This window comes from Erpetoichthys calabaricus, chromosome 4, assembly GCF_900747795.2.
Source record: "Erpetoichthys calabaricus chromosome 4, fErpCal1.3, whole genome shotgun sequence".
Taxonomy (NCBI): Eukaryota; Metazoa; Chordata; class Cladistia; order Polypteriformes; family Polypteridae; genus Erpetoichthys; species Erpetoichthys calabaricus.
The window spans coordinates 228,652,994-228,666,836 of NC_041397.2; the positions used below are offsets into that span (position 1 = coordinate 228,652,994).

At 38.5% G+C, this 13,843-nt stretch overlaps 1 protein-coding gene across 1 annotated transcript in view; it reads left to right on the forward strand.

Annotated features, from left to right (window-relative positions):
- Window positions 1-13,843, forward strand: part of LOC114650636 (T-lymphocyte activation antigen CD80) — a 71,018-nt gene that overhangs the window by 51,418 nt on the left and 5,757 nt on the right. Inside the window, exons 6-9 of the mRNA XM_028800405.2 lie at window positions 2,641-2,964; window positions 3,808-4,089; window positions 7,989-8,111; window positions 10,969-11,014. Of these exons, the coding sequence (XP_028656238.1) occupies window positions 2,641-2,964; window positions 3,808-4,089; window positions 7,989-8,111; window positions 10,969-11,014 (775 nt within the window). The remainder of the gene's footprint in view (window positions 1-2,640; window positions 2,965-3,807; window positions 4,090-7,988; window positions 8,112-10,968; window positions 11,015-13,843) is intronic.

Sequence of the window (13,843 nt, forward strand, 5' to 3'; positions counted from 1 at the left end):
CACCACAAACATATTGTATCCCCCACACCACAAACATATTGTATCTCACACACATGTTCAATTGTCCAATGGGGCAGGGCTGTTGGAGAAGTCGATAAAAAAGCAGCTCCGTGATCAGCGTTCAGAAACACAGCACTCAGTAAGCCCTTTGGTGCCAATTCCCAGCTGCTTCATCCCTTTGCCTGCCCCTTTCTGCTTCATAGGTAACTCGTATGCCCACAGTCCACCAGCCCTGTGAGACTCGCTGGTGACCACAAATCCAGAAGGACTCTAGCAGCCGGGAGACACGTCTGAAGTGCTCTAAGTGTTGTGTCTACACCATAGTGATCACAGCGCTGCTTCTATGCTAGCTTCTCCTGATAGACCTGTCCTCCTCATACAGGTCTCGGCCACATACGGAGCTTATCTCTCTCAGATTCAGACCCAAGTGTGTTACTCTGTTATTTCCAGGGCACACCTGGGTAGCTTACACAGTGCACCACTGTGCCACAGCATACTTGTTGAGAAAAAATTGTTATAGCCTTTTGCGTGTTCCCCTTGAAAAATTCTCTCCAAGCCCGGTTTTGAAATTGTTGAATTGATGCTAAGATTTGAAATGCTCTCCCTGTTCTACAGATAACAAACAAAAATATTAAAAAAAAATCACACATATGATCACTCAGTCTTTCACTAATTGGGCCAAAGAAGATCATAAACAAATGTGAAAAATGATCAGTGCTCTGCAGCAGGGGTGCGATTATCTGACCCCCAAAGGTTTTGCAAAAAGACAATTTCCCCTCAGGGGTTAATAAAGTATGTCAAATCAAATCAATAAAATGTGTCGGACACATAACATATTGACAACACATCTCATAGGAAAAAAATTAATAGAATATACATGTGCCACCAGCTTTGTTGCACATTTTGAATCTGTACAGTCACAGTAGTTTAATGGCAGACGCATACTCAAATCACATGATTTTATGTCCTACTGACAGCTCTGCCATTATGATTATACTCAGCACAATTGTTACATGCCATGGTGGAATATAACTATAAAATAGAATTGGAGAGACAAAATGAGAAAAATATGCAACCTAAGTCTGCGGCGAGGCACCAAACATTTCACCAATGGGGGTGTGCCTGTGGAAAATGCAGAACCCCACCTAGCGGGCAATTCCAACAAGAAAAGAAAAATGAACCTCAAGAGAAACAGTACCAAGAATCTGGGATATTTTTTTTTACTTTTGTTGTCACAAGCATACCTTACAAATGTGGAAGAAACATTTGCTGTGTTAAAGTGGTCATATTCAGTAAGCTTTTGTTTTCATGTTCAGACTTGTGCCAGTTGAGCTGCGTTTTAAAATGCAAAAATAAAATAGGTACTTTTTAAAATTTATAAAAACACTTCTCATTAAACACAGTTTCATATATGGAAGAGGATGATCCGCTGTGGCAACCCCTAACGGGATCAGCTGAAAGAAGAAGAAGAAGATTAAACACCATTTCATGTGGCACTCTAATACCTGTATAAACCATTATTCTGAAGAGACATCTTTGACTTGAAAAATATCGAACTTGCTGGTTAACTGCCAGGAGCATCTAGGAATTGTCTCTGAATTTCTGAACTTGTGCAGCATTTAATATTTAAATGATCACATCTGCAATGATCTTTCTGTATACTTGTTTTAAGAGACACTCCCGAACACCTCTGAATGTGAAATGTCACCTACTTAGACCTTTGGCTGACTAAGTTTACAAATGTCCACACCTGCCTCAACTTAACCATTGTTTTCTTTTCCTTTCATTTAGATGAGTCTTTTAGCATTTACTCTGCTATATAGGGGTGTGCTCAGCCACTATATATTTTATATATTGTAGCGACGGATGGCACTGACTTCCCAGGAGGCTCTGCAGCTAAAATTAAACAGTTAATCATGATTTAATTTATGCTGTATTTTAAAATAGTTCTTGTGTTTAATATTGGGTTATAGCTTTTGGTAATGGGAGTGTTTTATTAAAGTTTAAAGGGGAGGTTGGAGTTTGCCTACCACTACTAACCGATGCTGCCTGGTGTATGAGTCTGGGTATTGGGAGCTGAAGTTGAGTATTGCCATTTTGTAGTGATCATGTTACTTGAATGTACAACTCTACCAGTATTAAAAGAAAAAGTGTTTTTTATATATATTGAGTGTGTCTATGTGTCACAATATATTTTATGTTCAGTTTTTTATCTTGATTTATTTTCAGATGTTATAATCAAAGGTTACACCTCATGTATAATCTGTGGGTTTTGGCCTGGATGCTAAAAAGGGTGTGCTGTATTTGGTTTATTAACTTAGCAAATCTTTAGGCTGGAACATTTCAATTAAACCTGGGAGGTTAGACTAGAGGAGTCAGAGAAAAACTAAAAGATCAGTGTATTCAAGTGTTGGTGTTGGGTACATCCACAAGCAAAAAATGACTCTCAGCTTCTTGCCTTATCCTTTAATTTGTTTGGGACCTAATTATGAATGATAAAGACTTTTTAAGAAATACAAAAGCCAACTAAAGAATGAAGGTTTGTTCTGTCATACATGTGTAAGGTTGCATTATTTTAAGGATTATTCTGTCTCTCAGTTTTAAAATCTTTACTCTTTTGTTTACTTTTGTTTATGTCAGTGAATCTGGTGGGAATTTATGGAAAAAATATTGATTTTCCCTGCCACTCCTTCAAGTCCTCTATAGAAAAGATCAACCGTGTTTACTTTCAAAAACTCATTGGTGAGACTCCAAAGTTTTTGAACGGATACATAAAAAAGGAAAATAACACAGTAGATGTGCAACGTTTCATCTTCGAGAAATACAAGAACCGTACTTACATGGATATTCAGAACAATGTCATAACTCTTAAGAACGTCACAATTGAAGACACTGGAGATTACGAATGTATTTTAATAAATTCCTCAAATGAAGACAAAATACAATTTCATCTGTCCATTATTGGTAAGTATCTCCTGCACTCTTTGTTAAAGACATTTTGCTGATCTTGAAGTTTAATGTGACTGGATTGATGACTCTTAGATGTAAAGACCACTCACAAATTGTGCACTTCTGCCATCTGCTGGTTATGAGGAGTATTATTATTATTACAATACATAAAAACTTCTAAAACCCCATTAGAACAATTTTGTCAAGAACAGGCCATTCTGCCTAACAAGCCTATTCACTTAATTTCTTCAAAGTAGGATTGAGTTGAGATGTGAAGATCCCTGAAGTCCTTTTCTCTACCACACTACTTGGTAATTTATACAAATTATCTATGGTTCTTGTGTGAAGTAAAACTTTCTAAACGTTATGTGATATTTGCCCTTGCCCAAGTATTTCTCTGTATTCTTGTTGAAGGATTCATTGTAAAGTAACTAGCTGGCATCCACTGTATCGGTTCCTTTCATAATTTTAAACACTTCAGTCATGTATCCACTTAATTTTCTTTTATTCTTAAAACTTTGTAAACACAGCATCATATTAGAATTCTTAATTATTTCTATGTGTAGTGTTTATATATACAGTATTCCTATATATGGTAAATATTCCTAGCTTCTTCCATACATAATTTCATTGATTCCTTGTGAGTATAGTGGAGGAAGAAAAGAAATTCCTTATCTAAGTTGTAAGAAATCAGTCTTTAGTAATCTGAAGTAAATGTCTTTATGGTTGTCATCATTGTACCTCTACTGAAAAGTATTCATTTTAGTGTTTTTATCAATTTTTTTTTATTCCTAAAGAGAATATTGAGATATGTGCCTAAAATGAATTATTACTAATCTTTTGAAATTTTCTTTGCAGCTAATCTCACTCGACCAGAGATCTCAGTGAACAAAGATAATCCATTCTCATGCAATGCAACATATACCTGCTCTGCCAGTGGCATATACCCTAAGCCAGAAATAAGGTGGCACTTCACCCCAAACATCTCCTCTACTGAATGGATGGTTATTGATAACAACTCTTCCATTGACCCTCAAAGTGGTCTTTATAATGTATCCAGCATGATCGCAATACTGAGCAAAAGAGATATAAATATCAGCTGCTCCATTCATGATGACGTCTCCCTTGAAACTGAAGTCTGTACGTATCTGTTATCAAATAAAAAGTGTCATGTCTCGCACTGGTCAAGGTAATCAAGTGTTTAAGCTATATGTGATGATGAATGGAAACTATTTAGTGGTTTCCCATAATTTTTGATTTATATCACCTAAGCTTATCTGTTTAATAATCTGCTGTAATATGTTACATTTACAATGGTTTTAAATGCTAGTGGCAATTCATATTAGCCATTATGCTGCATCTACCTGTCTGACTATTAAATGGAAAAACAATGTAGGAACAGAACTCACTTTATTAGGCGTTGCTTTTAATCGACAATAATGTTCAGAGTCCCAAAGTAGTGTAAACGTTTGATACCCATTATATCAAAAGTCCATTAGGGAATAAAATGCAGCCCAGGCTCAAAGTTGCTGACTTTCACAAATCATCTTCTTCTTCTTCTTTTTCTTCTTCTTTCAGCTGCTCCTGTTAGGGACTGCCACAGTGGATCATCTTCTCCCATATCTTTCTGTCCTCTGAATCTTGTCTCTGTTACACCCATCACCTGCACATCCTCTCTCACCACATCCATAAACCTTCGCTTAGGCCTTCCTCTTTTCCTCTTACCTGGCAGCTCTATCCTTAACATCCTTTCACAAATGACAGTTTCTCATTTGGATACCAATTCTTTTCTGCCTTTGGAATGTTTTTCAGGATTTAGTTTGTGAATTCAAAGCTAAACAGTCTTACATTTAATTTGGTTTAATTCTGAAATCAGTTAAATTTATATCATTTACGTCTGGTACTGTATCTTGGTAGCAGTTCAGTTACATAGTCTTCAGGTACTTTGAAACACATTTTAAAATAAAATGTTTATTAATAATAATAATAATAATAATATCCTGTAAATCTGCTCAAGACCCATCTCTGTCTTCGAATAGTACAGATCAGACAATAAATATCGCTCTGTTTCTATAATTCTCATTAAAAGCTTAGGAAAACATTTTTTGAAAGAGAGATTTACAACTATTTATGGGAAGACATTTCTCAAGCCTCATAAAACAAATATGAACACATGAAGCAAGATAAATAAGCCAAACATAAGAACATCAGAACAATTGTGATGAGAAGAGGCCATCCAGTCCAACAAGCTTGTTCATCCTATTCACATAGACTGTCTAAAAATTGAGTCAAGTTAAGATTTGAAGGCCCCTAAAGTCATGCCCGCCACCACACTACTTCGTAATTAATTCCATGTGTCTATGGATCTTTGTTTGAAGAAAACCTTTCTAGTAGTTGTGCAAAATATGTGTCCCTGTGTTCTTGTTAAAGAATTTATTTTAAAGTAACAGCTGGTAACCACTGTACTAATTACTTTCATAACTTAAATAATTTTAAACACTTTGATCATGTTTAAATTAAAATGGTTTCTCAGTCTCTCCTCATAGCTCATATCTCTCAGTACCTGAATCAGCCTAGTCACTCTCCTCTAGATTTTCCCTAGCACTTTTACTCCTTTTATGTAACATGGAGACCAAAACTGTACACAACACTCTAGGTGAGGTATAGCCAGTGCATTATAAAACTTAAGCTTAGCCTTATTTGACTTGTACTCCAAACATCATGCTATATAACGTCATCCTATTAGCCTTCTTGATCACTCCTGTTCACTAAAAACGGAGTATTGAGTCCACTATGAGTGATAATTCTAGATCCTTCTGATTAGATAATCATGATCTTCCAAAGAGAGTTGTTGAGTTCATTAGAGAACTCAACTTGATGTGCCTTGTTGTTATCCAGCAAAACCCTAATCAATCACCACTACCAAAATTCTTCTAAACAATCCGTAATAAAACATAGAATAGTTATAAGTAACACCTACAGTATAGAGAAAACATCAAAAAATTAAATGACAAAAAAATAACAGATTAGCTATCACATGTGCCTTGGTCCTTTTTCTACGCTCAAAAGAATATTTTTTGAAATCAGGATCATACAGAAAACAGAAAAGCAGCCATCTTAACAACCCAGCCTCACTAGTGTGAGATGCTTTTCAGCAACAAAAAGCCCATAAATTGTTGTCAGCAGGCAATGACATTGATGTCGAAGTAAGACAGATGGAGATCTGAATTAAACCTGGACAGAATAGATGATTAAAAAAGATCAAAATAATGAGAAACACAAGAGAACAGATCACGGTGGTAAACAGAAGCCCCTGCAAGAATAGCACAAAATAATTATCAGAACCTCATGGAAGTCAATGGCCTAATGTATGCAACTTCTGCCATTATAGCTGACGAGATGGAGAGAACAATGCCTTAAACTGTCACTAATAAAAGACATTAGACCACAGTGATTGAGAAAATTACTTATAATACACCAAATTAAAATCAGACCTGACAAGATATTCAAGAAGCTTGCGGTGGCCTATTGTAACTATAAGGTGAGTCTTCTGAACCTCTAAGCATAACTGAACATTTTCATCAAAACAGCTGTCTAGCAGAGAATAAGAACCAAGGTCTAATCTAAAGCCATCATTGTTGTTCACAATAACCCAATGAATAGATTCAAATAAAGAAAAATGCTTTTGAGCATATCAGTATCAGTGCATCAGCAGACCCAATGGTTAGTGACATACAGGTAAATAAAGATATTTAGCCAGCTCATAAATAGAAATCTCCTAGATCAAGCAAACTATAGGCAATTTACAGGTCTTCACCAGGCTCTCCAAAATGAGACCATTAAAGAACCAAACAGCATTCCCGAGTGTTTAATAATTGGTACAAGCTTCTCTCAAAACACAAGGATCTAAGGAAGTAAAAAACTACAGTAGGACTTTTTACCATCCCACACTTCATAAGATAGTAACAAATAATTGATGAGGCGACCAACCATTCACTGAAGAACAGGATTGTGAGCCATGGACATGTCTGTCCAAAAGAACAAAGAGTATTTGACTATGATTGCATATTCTTTCTGAGGTGGATGAACAACATAGGACAAAATCATAGTTGGGGACTAAGGTTCACAGCAGACATCCAAATCTGATATCTGGATTTCAAGATTGAGACAAAAGAAGTGAAATGCATGCCGAGGTAGGGCTGCTTAAATTCTTACTTGACGTTTTATGCAGATTTAATTTCTTTAAAAAATGTTTCCTTATTTAAAGTTCATATACAGTAACTAACAATTGGTATCCCTGAATTAATAACATATGGTAATACTTGATGCCATAGATTTGACAACCAGTACAACAATTAGGGCCATCTGATGTCAATTATGCAATGTTCAAAATATAAACAAAATGAGAAATGATACCTAATCCTAAACAAACCATAGAAAAAACTGGAATATTTTAAAAACAATATTAAGGACTTTTAGGATCTGACAGTTATCCTCCCACTTGGAAAGCTTAAAGAGTTTCTAGAGCAGTGTTTCTCAACGACTGGGTCGTGACCCACTTATGGGTCATGGACTGCTGCCGGTGGGTCGTAAGTTGCTATTGTTTGTAATGGTAGTGAGCAGCAGTGGGTTGAGAAGTGAGTTACTGCAGGTCACCACTCTGACTTTTGTGTTCGATCCCCATCCAGCTTTGACAATTGCACTTGGTTCACTGCAGGGGACCCTCCCCCTGTATGACAATCACGCTTGAATCACCAAGTGGGACTCTGCTGCCTGGTGGGTCATAAAGACACTTACATGGGAAAAAGTGGGTTGCAACACAATAAAAAGGCAGGGAAACTCTAGAGGATGTAAACAGACGTTGTTGGGTGAAACGATTGTATTGCTGATGAAGAAATCTAAGTATGATGATGAAGGTCTCATTAAGGTCCATGGTGCTACAACATGGTGACGAGTCCTGAAAAAAATGGTTATTTGTAAGAGATTTAGAGAATGTTTTCTATGGCATAATTATATTTAAGTGTTACCTTTTTTTATAGGCCAGAAGCATTCACCAGAGAGAGCAGATATCATGTGGATAATCGCCTCAGCTATAATCGTAGCTCTTGTGATTCTTATCTTATTCATTTTATTTGTGAAGAAGAAGAACATGTTGGCTTCAGGTATGCATTTTCTGACTAATATTCCTGTTATTGTCCATAATATGACATGACCTTCTCAGGCCTTCTGAATACAGTTCAGGGTTTTTATGCATTTTTTAGTTTCATTTTTATTCCACTGATCAGTAGTATTTTACGGCTAGTATTTTATAAACTTTGGGATGGGTGTCCATTTCTAATTGTGCTATATTAAATAATGAACATGTAATGTAATAAAAGAGTTGCATGATGGACCACCTCAAAGTTCCTGTGACACCTGTGATGTCAGACTCTAGTTTTCTTCCCACATCCAAAAAGGCAAGTTGTCAGATAACCTTAAATAATGCTATAGCTTATGCGCACTTTGAGGGTGACTACAATCCCACCTACTTTCTAACTTCAAGTGTGTGGTAATGTGAAAAGAATCTGGTGGCATTGTGTGTGAATGTATATTTGAGCTGGGATCTTGTCTACTCTTTGTTGTGATACTGACTCAGAGAGTCAAGGGCGTCCCATAACTTGGATCTAGTGACCATTATTCTTAAAGAGCCACTTAGTTGTATCATTTGTTCTGGCACTCGATTGTAAGCCTGGCGTTGATCTCTCTCTCTTGTTTGGTTGTAGCCTGAAACAGCAAGCATTCTCAAAGTTTTTCTAGCAAATATCTACACTATATAGTGTATTATATTGTGGTAAAGAGCTTGGTGGATTATGTGCTACCAAGAAATTGAGGGCAAGTAATGTACAGAGAAAATGAGACAAAGTAGAACTTGATAGACAACGTGAATAAGTGGAGCAAGTATGGACATCGGCTGCTTCAAGAATACTTGGGTTCACTAGGGTTGTCTAGAATAGAGTTTTTAGGGACACTGATTTGATTGGAGATTTATAGAGTAGTGGCCAGTCACAGACCCTTACTCATTTAAGACCAAGTAGAAACTGAGCTGGAACTTCTACCTCAAATGAAGTTTCCTGAAGAAAGTGTTTAGCAAGTTGTGATAGTGTGCGCGGTCACCTGAGACAACTGATGCGACTCCTATAGCTAATCACATGGGACTCTCCAAGACCTGTAAAATTTGCTGAAGACTAAGGTCTGATTATTACAGGGCTGGGGAGTGAGGAGCAAAGAGTAGGATACTGAGAGGCACTCGAGACAGAAGTGAATATGAGGGCCAATGTATAAATTTTATGCATAATAGAGGTGTGTTATTTTCTGGGTTTTGTGTCACCTTGCATTTTTGAGCCTGAGAAGGACAATTATTTTTAAGAACAACTGGAGGTAAGTTTATACTTTTTTCATTGTGGCTTCAGGTGCCCCAAATACAACGAAAATAATTAAAGTCTTTCAATGTAGAGTAATAATAATAATAATAATAATTCTTTGCATTTATATAGCGCTTTTCTCACTACTCAAAGCGCTCAGCAATTGCAGATTAAGGGCCTTGCTGAAGGGCCCAACAGAGCAGAGTCCCTATTGGCATTTACGGGATTCGAACCGGCAACCTTCCGATTGCCAGTGCAGATCCCTAGCCTCAGAGCCTTCACTCCGCCTTGTAAAATAACTCATGTTCATCCATGTATTGTATTAATCAATAAACTGCTGAGGGGAGTGCAAACTTCAAACTAGGCAACAAAAGGTGTGAGACAACAACTTGCTAGGTGCCAGCCTGTCACAAGAAACCTGCAGGTATGTCCACATACTGCCACTCTACAGCAGTTAAATAGGGCAATTGACCTGACAGCATGGCTGGCCTGTCCATAAAGGCAAACTCTGTATTTGTATAAGGCAGGCTGTTTACATTGGATGGAGATCTTTAGCTGCTTTTACATGCTATGAGTATTTTTGGAGTTATAATTTGTGATATCTCACATTCCCACTTTGTTGCATCCATTTGAATTTCCAATTTGAGTGAAATGCAAAACTGCTGCTAATCTGGTAGCTAAATATGGTAGTTGGTGGGACAATTCAGAGGAAATATAATGCTACCCTAATTAGCCAAGTTGTGACCTTCTTCAGTTTTATATATAAAATAAAAATAATAATCAGTTCAGCCAAAAATTAAATGCTTTGATCACACTATACTGTGTTTTGTTGGACATATGTGTAACCCATTTAGTTTGCTTACTATATTCCTAAAAGTAATTAAAGCTAATCCTTAAAGGAACACTCACCCCAAAAATTATATTTTTTAATATATTGCATACCCCATGTAGTTTGCAGTGAAGGCTGAGAAGAAATGTTAATCTTATATTTTCATGCAGAATGTGGATTATACTACATGTGTTCTTTTTTCCATGGATATTTTTGTCGCTGTACAGCATTGGCTTGTATTCTGTCATAAACTTTTTTCTCTGCATTCTGTATGAAAGTAGGAGTAAAAATTTAAAAAAAACTTCTCAGCCACCACAAACGTACTTGAGGTAAGTATCATATAAAGAAATATAATTGATATAACCTAGGTGGCAACATTCCAGGATTGGCATACCCATACACATATCTATGATGTATGCTGGGAAATGTAGTACCTTGGGGAAGCTCTAATGGGTTCTTTGGGTTTCTGGAGCTGCTCTCTTACCCATAGATGTTCCCTCTATGCACTCCTGGGTCCTGCATAAAAACCACTACCTCATCTCATTCAGGCATTTGTAATCAGGTATGGAGGAAGGACAAAGCTTGACTGGGAGGAATAGAGAAGAAAGAGGAAATTAAAAGAATTGGATTGTGCTTTGGCAAATCTCGTAAAGAAGTCGTTGTATGCAGTTTAATAAAATAGTTGATTCGAACCTGGGACAGTTGCCAGTGTAGTTGTGTCTGGGGTTTGTGGCTCAATCATACCACCTAGTGTATAATGACATTGAGCTTCTACTTTATATTTTTCAGCTTCAACCTCTTATCAGACTGATACTACTCAGGAAATGATTACAAGGTAAGTGATGCACTCTGACAATAGTTCATTAGTCTACTGCATTTAACTTCTAGTGCTTTTTTTCTGGATCACAGTGTGGTGTAGCGTGTCCACAGCTCAAGTTAACAGGGCCACTTTTTAAATAAATAATCGCCTCACTCGCGGCTTAGCGAGGGGGCGTGGTATGTGTGGCCAAGCGGTTCACGGGGGAATTTGTGATGTGGGCGGTCTTCACTTAAGTGCACAGGTGAAGAGTCGTCCTCATCCGTAATTGTTCCTGAGAGCTGCTAATTGCCACATCTGATCCACGTCCCAGTGATATATAGAAGCACGAGGCGGCTAGGGGAAAAAGAGGGAGAAAAAAAAGAAAACGGACGGAGGTTATAGTGAGGAAGGCAGCAGGAAGCAGCGGGGACAGGATAGCCGGTGCGAGTGAGTGAGTAAGTGAGTGAGTGAATGAGCGAGCGCAGGCTCGCAGGCAGCTGGACAGTGAGCCCTAGCGGGGTGTTTGGCCGATACCTAGGGCAGTTGATTGTGGTCACTCCCGCTGAGCATTCAGTGAGGAGCGGGAGTGACCGGAAGAAGGATGGCTCGCCATGGAAGACAGCCAGAGTTGAGAGGCTTGAGAGGTGGATTCCCTAGAGTGAGCGTCCTGGCCGTTGGGGGAAAGCCAAGTCTCAGTCTGGAGGGAGCTGAACCGAAGCCAGGGATCAAAAAGCCTCCAGATCAGAAGGTAGAGAGAAGGACAGCTGCAGGTAGGGTGGCTCCCCTGGTGCATAGCCTGGAAGGGAGGAGCAGGGGAGTCACCAGTAAAAGAAAGGCACCGGGCTTTGTTTTAAAGGACAGCTTCAAGCCGTTGTTTTAACCTCGTTTTTAAAGGATTTATATATTGGTTTTTTTAACCTCCATGACTTCACCTCTGTTTTTATAGATTATTTATTTAATGACTTATCTTGAAGCACTACTTATTTGGACACTTTGTTTTGTTTGCTGTTTTTAATAAAAGCACTTAGCACGTTTACACCATCCCCTTGCTTCATTGTTATGCCTCACTGTCCAGGTCATCGGTGACATTGCCGACAGTGTCGGGTTCAAGAGCTCCCAAAAGCAACACGGGAGCATGGAGCGAACCTGCATCGTCACACACTGGTGAAATTCCAGTTTTACAATCCACCATTAGAAAGACAACAATGGATGACAAATTGTAATTTATTTTACTTATTGAGGATCAGTCAGCTAGAGGCTGATGATACCAAATCTTCAGTAATACCGTTAAGAGTATGAAATGCCGCAGCTCCTATGATTTCTCATTTGATTTCAGTTGCTATGGATGAATTGTACTGTATGTAGCTGGACTTACCAGACATGCACAAGAGTGTGGGAGCCCCGAGATACTGAGCAGAAAACCACCTATGATATGCATGATGCCTGCATCAAGGACCGGGAGATGGAATTCTAGCAATATTAGTAGCTACAAAAGAAAGAAATCATCCATAGTATGCACAGACAATAACCAGAGACATGACTCAGACCGACGAATTTGGGTGTTTCTTATTTCTACTTTCAGTGTGCCCATGTCATTTTAATTCCTGTGATGCAGGATATACTTACTGCCACTTCTGCATGAAGGCAATGCCCTTGGACAAGACTGAGCGATTATCTTGCAGATTGTGAAGTGTGGACGTGTTATTTTAACTAAAAGGAACTTGTTAGTATACTTGCACAACACTTATAAGTGAAGGTGCTATTTTCCAGATGGAACAATGTCTTCTTTATCTATTTTTCACCTTAACTAATTTGATTTGTGACACCAAACAAATTCTTTAAAACAATGTACATTTCAGACAGGATTTTCCCAAATGGTTTCAAAGTCCTGACCGTTCACTAAACACCAAGTCTCTCTACCAATGTGATTTTCAGAATACTCCTTTTTCCCCCATCCGCCAATACTGTGCAACCCACTGTAAAAGAAAAAAAAAATCACATAGCACCTGCACTGCTTCCATTAGCTAATACTACTGTTTAAGGAAATAATTGTTGGATCAGCAGGGTAGATTCTTGGTGTTCCTCCAGTCTTAAAGGAATGCTCCACCCAAAAATATTTAACGTTACATACTCCATGTACTGATGGCTGAGAAAAAATAAAAACAGTGACCAGTGTTGCAGAATGGCAAATGATATTAAAAATAACAGTCTCTCACCCTCATTCTTTTGTCAAAAGACCTGTCTTCAATTCAAAAAAATGACTCCATGAGGCTGTGACGGTGTGGGTTGGCTCCATGCTACCACTTCATTCCAGGAGTCTCTTGAAACCGCTACTGCCGATAACGTAACTGAGAGATAAGCCAGGCAAGTGAGGACACACATGCAGCAGTAAGGGGTAGGTGTGAAAGTGCCTTGGTTTGTTTTGATAAAAGCACCAAACAAAACAAATGTTCACAACAAAGTGCAGTGCTCAAAAGTCCATAAATAATCAAAGAAAAAAAAAAATTCATTGGAGGTTAAAAAAACCCACTCACGAGCCCCAGTGATTTTCTTCTTACTAGGCGTCCCTTCCCCTTATCCTATTCGGACCTCACAGAGGGAGGAGACACCCGCTGACAGGTGCAGTGACATGTTCAGGTCCCTGCGGGTCATGGCTCCCAGCAAGGCTCTAAATCCAATCCTCCGACGTCGCCAGTCCATCGGCGTCTGCATGAGACACCAAGTTTCAGGCTGCACCCATTCTACAGCCTCTGTCTCCTGCAGCCCTGAGGCTCTCTCCTTCAAAACACAAGCAGTCTCTATCCCCTTCACTGTTTCTTTCCTATGGCTCCTTCTCATCTTCAAACCTCCATTTTCTCTCTTGCC